Here is a 21,948-nt window from a genome sequence, read left to right on the forward strand (position 1 = left end):
GTCATAAATCAGATGTCCCACAGCTCACACTGAAGCTACAAAAGGCCTTTATCAAGACATTTCATATGCAGTAGTACTCCCCAACCCTTTAATGTGTAAAATCAACGAGTTCCTTTTTAATGAAATCATTACAGCTGTTAAAATGTGATCTTAAACAATCCCTTAGCATTAACAGAGCAGCTTAGTTGACAGCTTAGTTTTAAATTTTGCGAGCAGGGAGAATCAGCTTAATTTAAACTGTTTCTAAATGAAGTATGGTATAGTTTGCAGGAGATGCTGAAGACTGACATGCTGTGTCCACATTTTCAATAAAATACATCAAACAATTTCAAATTATAATTTCTTCTGGTCGTTCATTTGGAGCTCTTTGTTTTGGTAAAAACAGACTATAAAAGTGTGCAATTGTAGAACTGTCGTGACTACATGCAGACTGACAGCCGAAGTGTATGGAGAGAATCTATTCATGGACGTAAAACGTCTCGAAACTCCACACACAAATAGAACCCAATCCACACGTTAAGTGATCCATGATTTGGTTATCTGAATAAATGCAATTCACAAACGTTTTCAGACATTTACATGGAAACATTTCAGAAGCAAATGTTATTGGATGAATTACTTTTGTGTTGGAGATGTATATGATTATATTACATTTATTCAATGTTGCAGTTATTGCGAAATTGTTTTACATTTGTTCAAGTTGATTGGTATTTGTGGATGGGATGAATGCATTTGTGAAAACTGTCATTTATTCACAAATCGTTTTATTAGTGGCAACATTAATTTCCCTCCATAAAAGTGGCCAAATATGGAACCCCTAAGTGTTAAATATTAAATTTATAAGTAAAGTAATAAAGTGGGTAAAATATCTAAACTAACCAATAATTAGTGAAATTATTAAAACTCAACCCTATTATGAAATGTTATTTCATCATTCATTTTCATAATAAGTTTTACTAGATGTTTTTTGTTTCAAAATGCCCTTTTTCAAAAATCAGTTTTATTTCATATTGGTATTTTTATTAGTTTGTGTGCAGTGTGTTTATTTATAGCTGTAGCTAGCTGAAACAGAAGTACTTTGACGTTGTTGTTGCTTTAGCTAACTGCTAACTGGCTAGTCCTGGTAGCACTTGTTGAGCTAGCTTGCTTACCAGGCGGGTGTGCAAGTTATGAAATGAAAAGTGACATTGTGAAACGTGTCGTGAATTTAAAAGTTACATAACATAAAAAGTCATTGGGGAAAATGAAATAGTCTTGAAACAGACTTGAAAATACATGCTAATATACTTAGTGTTGCCTTTTAGTTTAAGTTTTACCATTTGCAATGTGGGCTTCCATGGGAGCTGTCAATGTTTTGTGACGTCATTGAGCTGCTACTCGTTAAATCCGGGTACAGATTTTTTCTCCCGAGTTCACAAGTTGGAAATCCGACTTCAGGTGGCGTTCCAGGGTAGTTTTTCTAGTTGGAGATTGGAAATGTCTGACTTCCAAGTTGCCTGGAACGCAGCAAAAGTTTCTATGTAAGTGCATGTTTCATTCAAGATCGACCATAGTGCTGAAAAGACGGAGACCTTGGTTGACTGAGCCTGAGAGCAATCTGTAGGAGGATGACTAATGGTTAAAACGTTTAAACAAAATCTGACAGATGATGCTGGGACAAAGGAATGTTTGGCAGTTGGAGGTCGGAAAAGAGGAGAACTAAAAAGAATGGAGAAGTCAAAGAAAACAGCGGGTAGGCACAACTATGTTGAGAATGGGCCAGAGTGGGGAGATTCTGACGTAGTCGATAGTGATGGAAGCATGGAGATAAGTCAAGATGGTGAAACAATGAGGGACAAAAGAGAAAATACTTTAATTGGACCAGTACAAAGAGGATCAGAAGTAATAAAGAGTATAGGAAAGGAATAAAGCAGAAAGGTCAAGAAGGGCTGGAGTTTAAAATCATACTGGGATTTGGTGAGGAGAGGGGAATTTCGTCAATGAGTCCGGTGAAATTGACAACTGTCTTGAGAAACCAGGTCGGGGACACTGTAGTAGCCAAGGTGTTGAGAGATGGCAATTTAATGATTGGTTGTAAAAACGAAGAACAGAGAGAGCGGGCTGGAAGGATTAAAGAAATTGGGTGGTTCAAAGTAATAAGTACAAGCCAAATTGAAAGAGGAAGTAAGTGGAGTAAGGGAGTGATTTGGGGGGTGCCAGTCGGAGTCACCATGGAGGAAATCAAATCAAATCTAAAAGGAGGAAGTGAGGAAGGACAGTGAACATGTGGTACTGTAGTTTGAGGAGGAAATACTCCCAAGGAACGTAACACTAGGTTTTTTGAGTTATAGCGTAAGAGAGTATGTACCGAAACCAATAAGGTGTTACAACTGTCAAAGGTTTGGACATGCAGCAAGTACATGTAAAGGCAGAAGAAGGTGTGCTAGATGTGGAGAAGATCATGAGTATGGTCACTGTAATCATGAGCAACCAAAATGTCGGGGAAATCATAGTGTGGCTTATGGGGGATGTGAGGTGATGAAAAGGGAAATGGAAGTACAGTAGGTAAAAATTCAGAATAAGATCACATATGCAGAGGCAGTGAGGATGGTCAGTAAGAGGGGGGGTTGGAGTGATGAAAGAAACAGAGGTGAAAGACAACCCATTACAGAACCAGACCAGGCAAATGAGTATGAATATTAATGGTAGATTTAAAGAAGCTAGTCACTTTCATAGCAGGGGTGTTAAATGCTACAATGGAGGTTAAATCCAAAACAGAGAGAATACAAATAATCGTGAAAGGCAGCTGCTCATCACCTAGATATCAACGGGTTGACAAGTGAGTGTAGGGGGGAAAGAGCAAGAATATGTTACTGTAGAGATATGGAGAAGTGAGGGAGAGTTTGTAATTATAAACTATTATAATCCTTGTAGAAAATTAGAGTTGGGGCGGCTAACGCAAATGGTGGGGCTGGATGGTAGTAGGGTGGTGCACCCAGCACGTTATGGGGAGGAGTAAGAACAGATGCAAATGGTGAGGTAATAGAAGAACTGCTAGAAGAGAGGAACATGGTTTGCTTAAATGATGGGAGAGGGACTAGAGTAGATGTGCACACAGGGAACGCCGTCCATATTAGATTTAACTTAACTAGTTTCGAAGAATTTAGCGGGAATGTGTGAGTGGGACGATCAGAAGAAACATCAGTAGGTAGTGATCATTTTCCAGTATGGTGTAGTGTTTTATTACAAAAAAATAAGAAGCAAGGGGAATTGGTGGGGAAGTGGGTATTTAGCAGTGCAAAATGGGAAAGGTTTAAATATACATGTGAGATAGAAATGCATAAAATAGATCTAAATGAGGAAATAGAGGAGATTGATAAAAAAGTTTAAAACAACAATACTACAAGCTGCCAAAGAATCAATTTCTAAAAGTAAAGGGAAAATGAAGAGAAAGGCAGTTCCCTGGTGGACAGATGAGTGTGGGAAAGTAGTGAAAGAAAGGAATAAAGCCTTCAGGTTACTAAGAAGAACCCATCATTTTCATAATTTAATTAAATATAAAGACACACAAGCAAAGGTTAGGAAAAAAAAGCTGGCAGGCTTTTTGTAATAAAATTGATAGAGCAACACCTGTCAGAGATGTGTGGAACATGATTAAGAACATGCGAGGAATCAGAAGGGAATGGCAGTATTCAGTACTGAAGATGGGGGAGAAAGCAGCAGTGTCCGAGGAAGAGAAAGCAGAGATGATAGCAAAGGCGCTTACTCTTATCCATAGTTCCGATAACTTGACGGAGGAAGGGCAATGACAAGATCAGCGCATGGTGACTTACTTGAAAGTAGGGTTGATACTAACAGTACAATGGATGCTCCAATTACTATGGAAGAAGTGAGGAGGGCAATAGCAAGATCTGGACTAACATCTCCGGGGAAGGATGACATTTGCTATGTAATGTCAGAACATTTAGGTGTCTTAGCATCTACTACGTTGCTAGGTTTTTATAATAAAGTATGGGAATTAGGGAAATTGCCAGCTGGGTGGAAAGAAGCAGTTATTATTCCTATCAGGAGACCAGGGAAGGATTCGTCAAGTCCAATGAACTATAGGCCAATAGCACTTACATCACATGTAGGAAAAATAATGGAAAGAATCATTACAGAAAGATTTTACATGGACAGCAGAGGAATTTTATCACTGCAGTCATTTACATCTCACAGCAGGCAAGACATGGTTAATGAGATCTATGAAACGTTGTACAGAATTAAAAATATGAACATGCTGATAAAATTTATTTTTTATATATATATATATATATAATTTTATTTTATTTATTTATTTATGTGGACCCCAGCTCACAGAGGGATTAAGGGAAATGAAGGTGTGGATGCATTAGCAAAACAGGCTCTGATCTCAGGAGATCTTGTGCGTACCACTCAGTAAATCTGAAGCCAAAGGAATAATCAAAAGAAACATCATTAATGAGTGGCAGAACAGCTGGGATACAGGAAATACAGGGCGACATCTCTATAAACTACAGCAGGATGTGGGCACAGGAAGGACAGCTAGAAGAATCAATAAAGAGGAGAATATCTTGACAAGGCTGAGGGTAGCGCACACTAGACTTAATAAAACATTGCACTTAATAAACAAGCACCCTTCAGGATTATGGAGGGAAATCAGAAAGCTTGGACAGGAAGAATTAAGTCTAAAAAGTGTATTTGACCTTGAGGTAAGGAAACTATTCCATTATTTGAAAGAAACTGGATTGATCAATAGAGTTTAGTGAACAGTGAAATAATTCATTCATTCATCTTTTTTGTTTGTTTGTTTTATTTATTTATCTAGGGATAGAAACTCTGGTCCACACTCCAACATAGTAGGTGGCGGTAATGCACCATAACGCTGGTAGCCACGCGCCATAAAACAAAGAAGAAGAAGAAGATCGACCATTAACATTTGTTTGTCTCGCATGTCAAAGGTTCCGCACATTATGCACTCCTCCAGTATTAGGAAACACATTAAAATGCTACTGCTATAGTGATATTAAAACTTTATTAAAACACAATGTCTTGGATTAGATGGTGAAGTAGTTGTTCGGGGGTGGACTGTGCAACACTTTACATGACTTGAGCTGGGAACCATCGAACCCGGAACAAAAAACCGTCGGAAGACTCGTCGATGGGATGCACAGCCCCAACTTTAATCTCAAATATTATATAATATATAACAGAGAGAAAGGCGCAGGATTTGTTCAATAAATCTGACATTTTCTGTTAGTCTCCCAGAACATATTGCCGTTGAGTGCAGTGGATGAACAGGATGGACGAGGATAACATTACTTTTTCAAAGGGGAATTGTGAGTAACTATTCACCAAGTACTGCCGTCGGAAACACTAGCTAGCTAACGTTAATCACCCCATGCATTCATGATTTCACTGCGTCGCCGAGCACATTTTAATGCGAAGAAAGTATTTTATGCCAGCCTTAAATCTTGCATTACTGTTGATCCATAATGCAAAATTAAGAGAAACACACGCCCTTTAATTAACAGTGAGATTTGACTAATTTACATACAGCTAACATTGCCTGAATGTTTCCAGGGCAGGTCAGTAAATGCAAATAAATATTCTGTGTGCAAAATATGACCAGGAATCAGAGATTGTGTTTGTTTGCTTTTTAGTTTAGCTCATGGTTGTGAGGTTATAAGCAAAGACAGTGTAGGGTATAAGGTAACAGTAATGGAAATGTGTTAACATAATGAGCTTTTGAAATTTGTGTACGTTAGTTAAAGATATTAAAAATGCAGTTGTAGGCAATGTTGAAGCATTGAGAGATAGTTTGAACAGAAGAAGTTTAAGTGACAGTTAAACTAGAAGCACCGGACGGAGTGTAAGTAGGTATGTGAGCAAAATATTCAACATGGTTAAATGCTAAAACAAATTGCAGAGAGAAAGAGCTTCAACAATCCTTTAAAATGATACCAAGACCATGTTTATAGGTTCAATAATAACAGAACACTAGTCATTTGAAATTCGAAAGTCATCACTTTATTTAATCCTTTGTTTTCCATTGAATTGAAAGCAAAATATGTGACCCTACTGGCTGTGGCTATGACACACAATGCTGGCTGCTTCTGAGAACCTTGGTAAATGGAAGCAGATATTGCGGGCAATAAAACTCCCAAGGTTGTCGTTCAGATTCACTGAAATTTCATTCACTTGTAGTTTAGCAATTAAGCTAAATGTCTATTAACGTTACAGTTTAAAGAATGTTTTACTCACTTTCAGCAAAAACGAGACAATTTTATAACCGACAAACTTTGGCGTGCTTACAGTGCCAGTATTTCATTGGGAAAGAAGGAGACTTTAAATCGAGGAGGTATCGATGGTTCTTCAGGTGGTTTCATCAATCAAAACCCGGACGGAAGCAGTTTTTCCCCGTAATACTGCAAGTCACCTGATAGCAGCCGTGAATACCGGAGACAGTAACTTACCTAGGTAAAGGTTCATTGTGTTAGTTTTAGTGGCATCTAGTGGTGAGAGTTGCGAATTGCAACCAGCGGCTCACGGTGCATTCACGTGCTCCTCGGTTGGTCCCATTTCCTGAGTTGTGAAGTTCTTCCGACTTCAGTGTGTAAGGTCTTTATACACCATTGAAAACATAGTTATGTATATTATATTGCATTTATGTCAATAGATCCTCCGAAATATCACACACTGAACCTTTTAAAGTTTCAGTTTCAGCGTTGAAATGAAATTAAAGTGATGAAACACGTGCGCGGAGTTAAACAAGCATTCAAAAAAACTACTACTCCCATGAAAATGTACAGGCGTGGTGGCGCAGGGACTTCATCATAACTTGGCTTTGTCCATATCCATAACTCTCACCAACACTATTCTAAATTCATTTTTCAGATGGTGTTCTGTCTAAAAACGTTTTTAGCCTTTACCCGTCTCCGTTCTGCTGGTATAACAGATAGAACACCTCGACTCACCTCGTATGTTGAGCTGTGACATTTAGCCTACGAAGGTCTAGGGCTTATGGGAAATGGGGTTTGTTAAGGGCTGCTAACAGAAATATTGATACAATGAACAATATTATATTAAAACATTTTAAACTACTGTCCTTCTCTAAACAGATGAAGCGAACACACTGCTGAGAAAGGCTCTTTTCCAAATGTAAATAGGATTTTGATTTTGAATGAAGTTTTCATACTTATGGAACAGAGAAGGTCAGATTTCACAGGGTATCTGTTGTCCTGTGGGCTGATAATGTGTTTATCGATGCTGCAGCTGATCCGGTTAAATGAAAAGAAATGAAGACAGCCCTTGTTGTCAAGGTAACTGACTTCTGTTCCCACTCAGGTGGCCCTCTTCCCCTCTCCACTCTGCAACTCCTGGTCCCACCAATCCGGTTGCTCTCAGCAGCAATCTGGCAGACCCTCGAGCAGAAAGCTGTGGCTGATTATGGGATGCTTGAGGAGTTTGTTTCCATGGTGACAGACATTGTGCCAGAGTTACTCACCGCTTGCCAGAGAGCCCAACTTATCCTGGGCCTCAGAGCACGGGTGAGGTGGATCAGCAGTCAATTATTAACCACTAATAACATCCATATATGAACTGCTGTGGATTTGGGGTTGATCTTAACACTGTCTTTTTTTGATACGAACACTGGGGAATTTCTGGAACATTTTAAAATGAAACTAACTGTGCTAACTTACAAGTGTTCTATGCCACTGTGGTCATGAAACACTCTTTGCTTTGTGGTTTTAGCTGATTCTGGAGTTATGTCAGTTTGAAGCTACTGCTGAGGTTGTTCAGCCGCACCTGGACAGAGTGCAAATGCTCATCAAGGCATGGGAGGTGAGTTTCAAGTTACTTTGAATAAATAGGGTGAGAAAAGCACTTAGTGAGAAATAAAGACGAAGGTCTCTTTAAACCTAAGCATACACTTGACAGCGATCGCCGTAATCTGCTCATGTCATGTTATGCAGGCCGGTGCTGCAAATATGGAACATGTGGAAGCGCCGCACTCAAAATTTGTGGATCTAGTTAAGAACTTGCTGAATAATCCTGACGAAAGGCACCACTTCTTTCAGGTCAGTGTTATCGTCCCACTTTTAATTGGTTTGGTTTATCAGTGCTGCAGATCCTGATTAATATATAAGATGCAATGAACGAATGTATCGAAAGATTTTTGTTTTGGCCGTGTGTCTATGGGAGGAACGTACAAACACACTTCCTCCATTTTAGATGAAAAGCTGTCAGGTCATGTAGATTCAATACTTTAAATGAAATCCTGTATTTCTTTCTCATTGCAGTTTTCAACTAACTGTAATATTCTTTCAGAACGTTTTCCCTGAAGAGTTTGGTCCCACATATGATGAAGCACTTCAAACCTTGATGTGGATGTTTCTGTCCAGACTTGAAAAGTTTCTTCCTCTTCAATCTTTCCAACAGGTACATACATATAGGATAGGCATAAAATGTCACACGGACATTAGAATGTGAAACCAGGAATTTGATATCACTTTAAGCTAGCTTTGAATTTAGCTGTTTTTATAGAGGTCCATTTCTTTGACCTTTTCCCTCCCTTTCCTTTTAATTTCTTTCAGGTTGCCTCCATGTTTAGTGAGACGTCCTCAGTTCTGGCGGACTACATGGACTGCGTGTCTCGCCGTGAGGAGCTCAGAACCCTGTTGCAGTATCAAAAAGACCTCAGCCAACTGGATCACAATGGCAAGCCTTTATAGTTACTAATGTCTGTCAGTAATTTGTGGGTTTATTTGGCTTGCCATTCTAATTTAGCCTTTTCCTTTACCATTGTACTTTCTGAGAGAACATCACCACTCGGCCTGTCTTAGAACTTTGCCTTGGTGCTGGAAAGTATGCTCTGTCCATAACATTAATAATAACATATAATAGCACAATGTGTTGAGATACAAGAGCACATTCGTGGAGTCGTCTTGATACTGGCATACCTAAGGATGAGATAACTACAGAGAACAACATATTGAAGTCAAAATGTTTTAAACTTACACACTTTAAGACAAATAAAATAAACCATAATAATCAAGTCAAACTGTAAAACTTATTGTGAGCGCATCAAAATGTGATCCCTGCATTGGGAACTGGACTAAACTGTAAGATGACTGCATTAGGGCTGCAACTAACAATTAATTTCACTATCAATTAATCGGCTAATTATTTTTTCAATTCACGTTCCAGGGTCCAAGATGTTTTGGGTATTGGACCAACAATACCCTCCAAAATTCCTTTTTTTGGAATTTCAGCATTAATTCACTATGAAAATAAAAAAATCACGAGCTTTCAGTGACACCGTTGTCACAGCGTTGGGTGTAGTGTTTAGCATATGTCCACAATCTGTTGTGTTAAAGAATGCATTTTATTAAAGCCGTGCTCAAAACAGTGTCTAATTAAAGCTGCATCAATATTTATTTCCATTAACAGTGGATCAGATGTCTGTTTAGTGTAAAAGGTGTGGCTCATGGTGACCAACGCAGACTATTATCACCTGACGAAGGTCACCTCAGCTCTACAGACTGTTTTAGTCGATTTCAGCTCATTGTTTTGGTTTCACGGCCCACCACTTTACCGTTTGAGTTCACTCTTGCCGCAGTGTTGTTTCCAGCAGTAGCAGGCAGCTGTTGTCAGTGGAAAAGCTCTGGCGCCGACGCCGACAGACACCATTAGCAGTTCGCTGGTGAACAGAGTGAAGAATTTAGCAGCGAAAGACCCAGATATTTTCCTCAGAGCTAAAATGATATTGGACTAGCATTCATCAGACACAAACAATGTTTTAAATGATTTCTAGTGTTGCTGTGTGTTTGCCCCAACAACTTTATAGGGTGATAATATGTTAGTACTGTGGGTGTCGCAGTTTAGCCTGTCCCACTATTTTATTGCAATATTTTCTCTCTTTTCAGATGGTTCCTTGGATGGTGCCTGCATTATTTCGGCTCTCAAACTTCCCTCCATAGAAGGACCTGACACAGATAATGCACAACCACGAGCCAACATCTTGGAGAATGGGCTATCATGTGCATCCCATTTGGAGTCTTTAACATTGCCTCATACGACACAGATAAAAACGGACACACCTGAGCTAAAGGTTGATGAAACTGACTGGAGTCCTTGGGAAAATGGTACAGCTGAGCTTTCGGGAGATATGACAAGACACGAAGAAAATGTAGGCCGCCTTCAAAGTCAAGTGGAGGATGCGTCCCGCCTTATAAAACAATGTTGTGTTCAGCTGAAAAGACTGGACATGCCGCTGTCTTTGCGGTCTCGACCTGTGAGACAAAACAGAGGCCTGAGGATGAAAGAGATTCTGTTGGAAGAGAAAAGGGGTCTCTGTGAAGAGACCCTCCCTGCCTCCAAATCAGCTTCTAGGACAAGAAAAGACTCCGATAGGGCTCTTTCAGATGACTCAGACGACGACTGTTCAAGCAGCTTCAGCAAAGACTCATATATGGCTCCTGTCAATGACTGCAGTGAAGACGACTCATGGTCTTACTACTCAAATGAGGACTCTTGCCGTAACACGAGTCCAAGTGTCGCTGATTCATGGTCTGATTACTCAGATGACGAGCGTTCCTTTGTGGCTCCTGTTAGTAGTTATACTCGAGATGATTCATTGTCTAGCTGCTCAGATGAGGACCCTTCCTTCGTGGGTCCTCAAATGTTTTCAGACAGAAAGCAGGGCACCTCCGACATCAAAGCAAGCACTTCGAAGAAGACTCGTAAAGTCCAATGCTTTTTCTGCAAGGAGCATTTGAGTACAAGCCTGAGAACGCACATGAAAACCCACTTTCCCACTAGTGAATACGCCTGCCCTCGGTGTGACACCAGGTTTAAATTCATCTCATCTTTTAGGCTGCATATGAGTAGAACCTGCTTTGAGTACAGCACGCAGCAGGTAGATCCGGAGAAGCCGGAGGAAGCCAAGAGTCTTTACAAATGTGACCAATGCGACGAGGCGTTCAGGTACAAAGTTTCACTGAGAATGCACAAGTTGACCCACAACGAACTCTACTGCGGTGTGTGTCGGAAGGTGTTGCGGGACGCAGCAACGTTGGCAAGGCACAAGGCTTCACACACGCTGTTTCAGTGTAACCGCTGTGAGCAGTCCTTCCCTCTTTTTAAGCCGTTGCTTAGTCATTACAAAAATGTCCATAAAATCAGCAGGCCGTTTAAATGCAACCATTGTCCGAGAACTCTGTCCAGGCTGCGCATTTTTATCGCACATGAGTGGAAACATACGGGCCGTATGCCTTTTCAGTGCGCTCATTGCGGCTTGAGGTTCAACACTGACTCAGATCTCCTCTCCCATGAGAGAGTCCACACGGGAGAGAAACCCTACCTGTGTGCGGAGTGCGGCAGGACTTTCGCCCAAAAGTCCAACCTCATGCGGCACTTTAATTTTCTCCACAGCGAGTCTCGGAATGAGAAGAAGCACTCTTGCTCCGAGTGTGGGAAATCTTTTAAAGAGAAAGGAGCTCTGAGAAAACACCAGAGGAAAAACCACTTAAGAGAATTGTTCCGTCATCCGTGCTCATACTGTGGAAAGATGATGTCGGCGTCAGCACTCGCTAGACATAATTTAATTCATTCGGGAGAGAGACCTTTCAAATGCACCGTGCCCGAATGTGACAGGTACTTCAGGTCAACTTCTGAAGTGAAGCGGCATGTCCTTATACACCATACTACAGAGAGACCTTATAAATGTAATGTCTGTGGGAAGGGCTTTGTAAAGATGTGTTATCTCAACGTCCATGCTAAAATACACTCGGGAGAGAAGCCATTTGTTTGCCATATTTGCGGCAAGGCTTTCCCCAAGATATACAGCATGCATAGGCACAAAAAACTTGTACATACTTTTGTAACACATTAACACTGCATGCGAGGAGTGCTCAGTTAAACAGCAGCATGCCACAATGTCACAAGTAGAGAATCACTTTTTAAACCCACAGAAGTTGTGTAACAGGTCTGTGTACACAACAAAAGGGTTCATAAGTAATGATTGCTTGGGGGGAATGACATGCAACACAGATTTCTAGCTTAACTTGAACCAGCGACGGTGCAGTAATGTGTTTGTAGCAGTAACCATTCAACTAGGTGCTCCAGGATATTGACTGTAATTTGTAATTGTTGACAGTGATCACTGGAAAATATGCTTTTAATATCAAAATAAAAATCAAAAATGCTAGCTAAAGCAAACTGTGGTCTGTGTTTTATTTTTTGTAATTCATTTTGAACAGTTTGATTTGCTTTCATAGACAAAAGTATTTTTATCTAATTATCTGTGGTTTAAAAAAAAAAAGAAGCTAAATGCATCCACAATGCTGATTGCAAAGAAAATAAAACGTGAAAAAATCCAGGTGGGGATGTATTTCAACATTTTCTGCTCTCAAAAATATTGCCAAACTTTATGTCACATGAAGATAAATTGTAACAGTAGATTACATTATTTGGGAATTTGTATCAGCCTAATTAGGATTTGCATAAAACATTTGAAGGCCATAACCCCAAAAAGTGGGGGGATTGCATTAATAAAATGTGTTAATAGAGACTTTTATCTGCTTACTTTCCATCTGTTGTTTCATAGTTTGAAAATTTGTTTAAGCACCATCCACATGCTGACAGTTTAAGATGGACTTATTTTAGTTTTTTGGCATATATATTATTTTTTCCTTGACACAAAATGTGCGTCTTCCTTTTTTAAATTAATGTTTTGTTGTTTATGTGTTTAAAATACAATACAGTAAAAGATAAATGTTTAATGGTTTTTAGTCAGTGACACCATACATGATTTCTTTTTATAAAGTGGAGCAGAACTGAAGCTTGGGTGATCAGGATTAGGGGTAAATATGACCACCAGACTTAAGAAGTTTGGGTGTAAAACTAAAAATAACATTATTTTATTTAATATATAGCATTTAAATACTGTGCATGATGTGACCGGGGTAGAGAGACAACGAGGAAGACCAAAAACGAAGATGCGGAACTTATGAAACCCCGCTGCCTCTCGTCGGATTGTTATTCCGGACGGAACGTAAGGTAACCGTTGACGCACAAAGATCGACTGTGTGAGACTTCGGTCTGTGTGGACACAACCACCGTAAACATTTTGTTTGACTTCGGTCGACTGACTGAAATAGTTTCCCCTAACTGTAATGTAACTGCAGTGAACTCACAGGATGGACGGAGATATTTCCGAGTTAGCTGGTGAGTAGAAACAGCTTCAGACAGATTTGTTTGGCTAGGCCGCAACGCAGCCCGCGCGCGGGAATGGCTAACTTTGTCAGGAAATAATAGTTTCTTGAGATAACTTACTATGATACGCATTTAAATCGAATCGAGACGGCCACTGGTGTCTATTCCTTCACCATGCAGTGGAAACAAGTTGCTGGGTTAACGGCATTATCTAACTCTTATACATTACGTCCCAGGGTACGTGTTAATGCTAGACAACGTTAGGTTGTGCTACCTTAGCTAACGCTAGCTAAACTAGCTGTGGGAAAATAAATGTTACCGGCTGCTGATTTCGAGTTAACAGCGACGACCTGTAAACAATGGCCTGAATAACTAACGTTATATTTGTACGGTGGGTGTTTGTAAATATGCCTACGAATGCTATGTGCCTGTTTTTATGATGCAAGTTAATGTAATTCGCATGTAACTTAATAGCATGAAATGACACATCCGCCTCAGCCGGTGTTTGGTATGTTAAGAGTTTCTGCATAACGTTAACGTTACCTGGAACTACCGCTTCGTCATCGGTAAATAGATTTATGATTCGCGCACCCTAAATCGATAATCAACCAAGATGCTAGACATTAATTATATAGATGTGGGCGATAATAGGGGTGTATTTGTTGCATTTAATATTATCGGCATAAAAGCTGGGGAAACTGATTCTTTATGTGAACATAACAAATAAGACGCCTATTTCAAATGCAGTTACCGCTGGTGTTATTTCATCTGCGTCACCATGATGCTCACAGAATTAGAAAATGACATTTGAATAAATGCAGTAAAGCTTCAGTTAAAAGCGCAGGCTTTTATTTGCTTAAATCCCTGAACTCAGCTTTTCTATGTTTGTTGCAGGCCTTTAATTCCTTTTGCACAAAATTCTTGATCTGGAAAGATGGAAAATGGATTACTTTCAAATATTTCAACCAGTATGATTATTACTTGTATACTTTCTTTTTTTTTTATTCCTATTTGTTTTTTTACATCACTCCTGTTTAAAATAAACTAGCATCTTGCAATGTGTAGCACGTCCATATTCAAAAGTTTTAACTTTTATATTTGTATGCACGATGCAGCTTATGGTGAGTTCCATTTACATCAGGGGTTGATGTTGGGGATGACATATCACCTGAGTTGACAGCGTACCAGTACAACAATAGATTTAAGTTGGGGAAACAAGATGTGATGTCTCTGGCCATTGTTAGCAAAATGTCTACAGATATAAATTGGACAGGACAGCTGCACAAATGAGACCGAAGTGCGATAAACAGCAGCTTTCACTACTGTTGATTCTGGGAGCAGACATCTTGAATTTTGAGGTTTGGGCGTTCCAGTTGAAATTTCCGACTTGGACTCTGATATTCCGACTTTCCGTGTCAAGTGCACCAGACATAACTTGCTTCAGGCTACAGGCTTCAAATTGAGACCTGCGTTTATTTGTCAAAACATGTAGCCTCACCAGGTCAGTATAAATGTTAAGTGTCTAATTGGGACTAGGTTTGCTCTTTTTAATTGAAGCTTCACAGCATGTAGCTAGTGATGTGCAACACATGCTGTCTGATGTATAATAGTGTATTCTTAATCTTCAAAACATGTTACTGTCAATTTTTACAAAATCTGTTTCCGCCTGCAGGTCCCTCTCTTCCCCTCTCCACTCTGCGCCTCTTGATCCCACCGATTCGGCTCGTCTCTGCAGCCATTTGGCAGACGGTGGAGCAGAAAATCGTGTCCGATTATGGGCTGCTCGAGGAGTTTGTTTTCATGGTTACGGACATTGTTCCTCAACTTCTCTCCACGAGGCAGCGGGCGGAACTAATTTTGGGTCTCAGAGCACGGGTGAGGAATATTTGAAGTACTTGTTTTTCAAAAGAACTGTATAATCAACCAAATATGAGCAGATTAGAACATTTTAAATAACAATTCTAATTTCTAAGTGTCAAAAGTCAGGTGACTTACTGCAGGTGAAGATTGCTATTCTGTGTGATTGATTACTTTCAGTGGATGGACCACACTTAATTTTGAAATATTATTGAACTGTCTGCCACACATTCTCCTTCTCTTCCATACTCTTCATTTGTTACAAAAAAAAAGAAATATGTTTTTCTCTAATGACATATTCTGCTTCAACCCGTGTTTGTTGGCGTTTAGCTTCAAACCCATTTTCACTGCGGTCAGAAAAACAGTTAGCTGTCCCACAAACAAATTACCTGGGCAGTCTAGCAGCAATCTGACAGCACACTAAATTACCTTTTGTATAACCACAGTAACAAAAACCTATTTTGGCTCTAGTAGTTTGTGACATTGTTACCCAGGTTACTGCACCGTCCTGTTCAGATTGTGGGAATGTACTACTGCCTACATGTATTTATGTTGACAAAAGTGTTAAGGAGACTGGACATAACAAAGAAACAAACAATAATATTTTAATCCCAGTAATTACTTTTTTTCAGATTGAACTTTGCTTTTAGGGTGTTGTCATAAAATATGATGACAGACATTTAAAGCTTCAGTCGAAAACCTTAATAGAAGCGGTGGGGATAAAAGACATTGGTAACAAGACCTACAAGACGTCGTCACAGATCTGCTGTTTTACTTTAATGTGAGGAAAGGCGATGCACCGGAGCTGTAAATAACTGCAGCAATCAGATGTTACGTGTAAAACGTGTCCAGTCGTCGTGCCATTTCATTAATCTAAACCGTGTGCCTTACCTTTGGTACTTTGTAGATGGTTATTTTTGTCCTCAGCGTCATTCAGAATCAGAAGGAGCTTTATTGCCAAGTAGTGTTTTACACATACAAGGAATTTGCTTTGGCGTTAAGGTGCTACACGCAGACAGACATACAGCTGACATAAATAAATGTAGAAATCTATAAATATGTAATAAACAAATGCAAGTTATATAAGAATAACGGAATAGAGAAAAATAATACAACTGACAATATAAAAAAATAAAAATGTTCATTATTGCTGCTTTTCTCTGATTTGTAGCTGATCCTGGAGTTGTGTCGCTCTGAGGACACAGCTGACCTCCACATTATTCAGCCGCATCTTGACCGAATGCAGAACCTCAGATCTCTGTGGAACGTGGAGGTGAGTCTAAACCTGTAGTCCACAATGAAATATCTGCAGTGGCTTTTTAAGGTGCGCCTTCTCACTTTTGGATGTGTGTTTTAGTTGTTTTCATATTTCAGTCACATGTACATTAGAGCTGCAGCGATTAGTCGACATCGACTACAACAATTTGTCGCTGTGAAATTTCATTATCGACACATCGTTACATAGATGCAGTTTAAGGGAGAGAGAGCAATCTTCATATTAGGAACATTTCTGGCTGTTTATTTCTAACTGAAATGCACTACAGGAAGTGCTGGGGGCAACGCTGAACGCCACATACTTATTTTAGTTTTGTTTGTTTGTTTTTTTTAATAGGCCAATTTAAAATCATCCTCTCGCTCGTCTCTCTCTCTCTCTCTCATAAACGCCGCAGCACAAATCTGTCCAACACAACGATGGCGATGTCAGAGACTCCGCTTTAAAAAAGTTATTAGTAATGATTTAAAGTACATCAAGGAACATCTGGCTCGTGATGTAGCCTACAGAACATTCTCCACTGAGTTATTGCCTAAAACCTATAAGCACTTTTGAAAGGGGCTGTTGCTTTATTGTTCTAAATAGACATTACTTTGTTAGTGTACAGTTGTGGTTTTAGTACTTGCTTTTAATTTGCTTTTATTTTATGTAGTTCCAAACCAAAAATCTTAAACAGTTAAAGTTTGTATAAATCAGTGAATTATAGGAGGAGCCTACGCTGTCTTGTCTTCTTCCCTGGTTTCCCCCTGGCGTTGATACTAGTGTTCTGAATAGTAAACCTCGTTCACTTAACGGTAACATTCCGAAAATAGTCATTAGTTGCAGCCCTAATGCACATTACGTCACATTATTATTCTAAAAGTATTTAAAATCTTCCAGAGCACAGATGTCGACATTATAATGCTCTGAAGTAACATGCCATTTTAAACCATCTTTTGTTGCAGACTGAAAATGCAGAACAAGAAGTATCTGACTCACATTTCATGGGCCTTGTCCAAAATCTGCTGAGAGATCCTGAAGAGAGAAGAAACTTTTTCCAGGTTAGTCTAGGTTGTATACGCGTTTAATTTCGCTGGGAACTCTTGTTTTATGATGTGATTTTGTTTGTCCTGCATTTGACATTTATGAATTTCTTTGTACTCCAGGATGTTTTCCCAGGAGACTTTGGTCCCACGTATGACAAAGCAATCCAGACACTGATGTGGCTGTTTCTGTCCAGACTTGAAAAACTTCTTCCCACCCAAACTCTCCAACAGGTAGTAGACTTTAAAATTAATTCACAGTGTATTTCTACTTTTGTACTGACTTTTTGCTGCACTGAACGTCAGTCTCTGTTTAATTAGTTAGGGTGCTTTTGTCTATCTATCTATCTATCTATATGATGATTGTCTGCAGTGTAAAACTCTTAAAATGTTTACTTCATATGTACATAAAAAGTTACCTCACATTAGTTTTCATTTTGTCTTCATCAGATTGCATCTCTGCTCAGCGATGCCTCGTCCGTTCTGAATGAATGCATGGAGGCGTTCGCTCAACCTCAGGAGCTCAAAACGCTGATGGACACTCAGAAAGACCTCAGCCAGTTAGAGGACATGGGTGAGCTTCTCAGAATTTGTATGACCTTTTCACAGAATATCCTACATATTCAACACACTGTTGCACGGTAACATACAGCATACAAATTATTTTTCACTCTGATTTTTCAGTAGTTGCATTTGCATAAAAAAAACATTCAGAACCGCTCTGAACACGTTACATAGTGCCTTTTTAATCTGAATCTGTTTCACTTTTCAGTTTAACAGTCCATGTGATCTCCTTTCTTTTCAGATTCCTACATTGTTGACAGTGGTATCTTGTCGGCCCTGTGCCTCCCTCCTGTGGAAAGAGTCGTCATCGTTAATGAACAAACAGAAACGGATGCAGAGAGCGGACTCGTGTACACAGTCTGCACAGAGATGGAGGTGGAATCTGAGAACAAAGAGGTTTACGTGGAGGGCAGCGGGAATTCGGAAGAGTGCGTTCAAACCCAGTGGTTTGGTCTTAGCAGCGAGGTGAAAGCAGAGACGGACCCTGAGGTGGTCGCGGATCCCATTGAAGGCGCTGAGGCCAGCGAGAGTGAGATGGCAGACGAACACCATGACGACCAATCCGGAACACTGATGATCGGGGAGGACGGGCAGGTGACGGTGCTTGACGGCGTGGAGAAGAAGCCAAACAGACGCGGGAGGAAAAAGAAACGTCCCGCGGATGAAGACTACGAAGTGCAAGGCAGAGCGAGGGGCAACAAAGAAGATCCAGAATTTGACGTCTTGTGGGAAAGGCCAGTGAGAAAGAACCGCGGACTCAAGATGAAACGCTACCTGTCGCAGTGGAGAAAATCAGGAAAGACACAGGGCAGTAATAGCACTAACAGTAGCCCGAAAAAGATGACCAGATCCCAAGGTTCCACCAAAAGCAATGACCTGGACGAAAGAACGTGCAAAGTGTGCGGCAAGGTGGTGAGTCGTGCCAAGTTCTTAGAGCGTCACATGAATCGACATTCAGAGGAGCTGCCCTATTCTTGTCCTGCCTGTAAACGGTTTTATAAGAGCTTGCGGTACTTGCAGCAACACAAATGTCCAAGTCTTCCAAAAGCAAAGGCTGGCAGGAAAGCAAAGGAACCGGAGAATGCAGCAGACGAGGGCGAACAATCCTCCAGTGGGCTTCCCTGTGAGGCGACCAGTGAAGAGCAGCCGTCAGACGGCACCGCCCAGGACCCTGATTACTCACCCTCTGCAGAGAGATCCTGCAAAGAATCGGAACAGAAAAGCCCCGAGGGAAGCAAAAGTGTGATCGAAGGGCCGTTCTACTGTCCTCACTGCAGCGTCGAGTTTAAGTGCAAACAAACTTTTAGGTTCCATTTAAGAAACATTTGCTACAACGAGCAACAGGTGGATCCTGAGAAGCCTGAGGATGTTAAGCATTGTTTCAGGTGCGATGAATGCGACAAGGCCTTCAAGTACAAATCAACATTGGACTCCCATAAACAAACTCACAACCCGCTCTACTGCGAGGTGTGCATGAAACTGGTGCGCGACTCGGAGGCATTGGCAATGCACAAAGAGTCCCACACTCCATTTCAGTGTAACCAGTGTGAGGAGAATTTCCCTGTGTTCAAGGCCCTTCACAAGCACTACCTCGATGTCCACAACCCCACTGAGCCTTTCACCTGCACCCACTGTCAGACGACGTTTGCCAGTTTGAAGCGTTTCATCAGACACGAGTGGAAACACACCGGCTACCAACCATTTCAGTGCCCTCACTGCAGCAAAAGGTTCAGATCGTACTCTGACCTCGTGGAGCACCAGAAAAAACACACTAAAGCGTATCCCTTCCTCTGCTGGGAATGCGGCAAGAAATTCAGGCACGGCGTTACCCTGACGCGCCACGTGGAGCGCGTGCATCACTCCGGCGAACCCGTAACCGAGAAACCCACGCCGACCTTCACCTGCGCTCAGTGCGGGAAAACCTTCACTTCCAGAAGATGCCTTCTGAAACATGACAATTTCCACCACAAAGGGCTGCGTTTCCCCTGCGAGCACTGCGGCAAGGGATTCTTCGGCAAGGACGCTTTGGTGAGGCATACGCTGATTCACACCGGGGAAAGGCCTTTCAAGTGCGACGACTGCGACAAGTCTTTCAGATCCGCTGCAGAATTAAAGATCCACAGGAGATACCATACTGGAGAAAGACCATTTAAGTGCAACGTCTGTGAAAAAGGTTTTGTCCAGTCCTGCTTTCTAACCTTACACATGCGAACCCATACAGGCGAGAGACCATATGTTTGTGCCGTGTGTAACAAGGGCTTTTCGAGCTTGCATGGCCTAAAAAGACATAGGAGACTTGTTCACGCGTAGTTAATGTTACCATGATACTAATTCCAAAAGGGATGCTCTGTTTAACATTCCCCTAGCGAAAGAGGTCAGCATCAGCCGTAGATCCGAAACCGATGAACTGTTGAGCAGCTGACCTTGCTCAAGGACACTTCAGAAGCCTGGGTGCTGACTGAGATGGGGAATTAAAACCAGGTTTTCCAGTTGAAGGACATTTCCTTAAAATGGCAGCCACATTGTCATCCATGTGCCTGTCACAGCTTGGATTTTTAGGAACTGTTTATTGGATAATGCATTATAAAAATGTAACTTTGTATTTTTTACAGAAAGGTTTGCGGTAGCTCTAAAAAAGATGTGTATGTGTAAATGAATATAAACCTTCGTTCCTTGGGGAATTGATTTCTTTTTCTTGAATAAATTTAACATTTGATTTCAAGTGTGAGTTGATTTACTCAAAGCATTTGGGTTTCTCATTTTGGGTTGATGTAATTCTGGGCTGGATTTAATGCAGGGGGGAGCATTCAGAAGTTGTTCCTACATAAGGTGGGAACCATTAAATAGATACTGTTTTACAGGAATTACATTTATTTGGCTTTTGGTCTGAAGGTGCAGCTATTTAGTGTCAATGACCAAATTAAAACTGGTTACTAAACTATATATTATCTGCAAACCTACTCAACCAATAGATGGCGCTTAATTGGTTTGGGCCAGTAATATCTGGAACTATGGAAGAACTGCAATTGCATAAGTGAAAAGCATACGTGTAATGAATTACATTAATAATGGCTGCATTACATTAGGTTTGACAATTGAGGGGTGCTGGTGCAGGCATTTGCTTACTATGATGCATTCATTACTGTTATTAGGTAGAGACTCCTCAGGAAGAACAGTATGCGGTGTCCCTTCCTAAAGAGCGCATCAGTGTTGTATTTAATTTTTTTTTTAGTGTTGATTCTCTACACTTCTCTACCTGGATGATAACCTGTTTCTCCGGTAGTCCACCTTCAGCTCTTGTTACACCATCTAAGGAAGCTCTCTATCCTCTGGTCAGCTATTTTGCTATGTCAGCTATATCATCCAGCTATTTTGAGGATTTATAAAGAACAGTTCCAAGTTTGTTTAGTGTCCTACATATGAAGGAAATGGTTTTTGAAAATACAGACAGTACAGCACCCCACACGGGCCCTCACACTTCATTACAGAACTTCACTGTATATTAGTCATTCAATTGAGAGAATGACAAATAAATGAGCAGCCTAATTGACTGTATAATACTTGAAATGTTGCTATTTCCCAATTGAATGTATACATGATCCTCAAACATTATTTTGTGACTGATTTTTATTTGCACAGCAAATTAATGAAATTAGTTACCGTATACTACTGACCATACAGTACATATTTGCCCTATACTGTATTCATATTTCTACTATTTTTATTCTGTACATATCTGACCTATATATACCGCTCAGTTACTTTTATTTTACTACTCTAAATATGTACTTTACAGCGTTTTGCACTTGTAGTTAATGCTAAGGTGCATTTCGTTGTCAGCAAAGGTTAATCTCTCCAATCACTCAGCAGCGTTGTCTCACTGAAAACGAAATAAAAAAATTGCCCACCCCAGGTAGGACTCGAACCCACAATCCCTGGCTTAGGAGGCCAGTGCCTTATCCATTAGGCCACTGGGGCTACGCACCTATGTACACTCTGTTTACTGTATAAGAGTAC

The 21,948-nt window shown here is 40.5% G+C and overlaps 2 protein-coding genes and 1 non-coding gene across 6 annotated transcripts; 2 read left to right on the forward strand and 1 right to left on the reverse strand.

Moving 5' to 3' along the window:
- The first annotated feature begins 1,579 nt into the window (after positions 1-1,579).
- LOC123982962 (zinc finger protein 420-like) lies at positions 1,580-12,214 on the forward strand. 4 transcript variants are annotated; one of them, XM_046068967.1, is made up of 7 exons: positions 1,580-1,732; positions 7,345-7,547; positions 7,753-7,842; positions 7,974-8,078; positions 8,329-8,439; positions 8,595-8,718; positions 9,927-12,214. In XM_046068967.1, the coding sequence occupies exons 1-7, from the start codon at positions 1,615-1,617 to the stop codon at positions 11,891-11,893; spliced, it is 2,718 nt and encodes a 905-aa protein (XP_045924923.1). In that variant the 5' UTR covers positions 1,580-1,614; the 3' UTR covers positions 11,894-12,214. The 4 variants fall into 4 exon arrangements, with proteins under 4 accessions (XP_045924923.1, XP_045924927.1, XP_045924924.1 ...); XM_046068971.1 differs by lacking the exon at positions 1,580-1,732 and adding an exon at positions 4,691-4,709; XM_046068968.1 differs by lacking the exon at positions 1,580-1,732 and adding an exon at positions 4,973-5,336.
- An 830-nt stretch (positions 12,215-13,044) lies between these two features.
- On the forward strand, positions 13,045-20,653 carry LOC123982961 (zinc finger protein 135-like). The gene is made up of 7 exons (XM_046068966.1): positions 13,045-13,227; positions 14,888-15,090; positions 16,244-16,345; positions 17,290-17,385; positions 17,491-17,601; positions 17,818-17,941; positions 18,173-20,653. The coding sequence occupies exons 1-7, from the start codon at positions 13,200-13,202 to the stop codon at positions 20,239-20,241; spliced, it is 2,733 nt and encodes a 910-aa protein (XP_045924922.1). The 5' UTR covers positions 13,045-13,199; the 3' UTR covers positions 20,242-20,653.
- Positions 20,654-21,836: 1,183 nt separating this feature from the next.
- On the reverse strand, positions 21,837-21,909 carry trnar-ccu. Its single transcript has one exon. It is a non-coding gene; the product is annotated as a tRNA-Arg (tRNA).
- Positions 21,910-21,948: the final 39 nt, after the last annotated feature.

This window comes from Micropterus dolomieu, linkage group LG14, assembly GCF_021292245.1.
Source record: "Micropterus dolomieu isolate WLL.071019.BEF.003 ecotype Adirondacks linkage group LG14, ASM2129224v1, whole genome shotgun sequence".
Classification (NCBI taxonomy): domain Eukaryota; kingdom Metazoa; phylum Chordata; class Actinopteri; order Centrarchiformes; family Centrarchidae; genus Micropterus; species Micropterus dolomieu.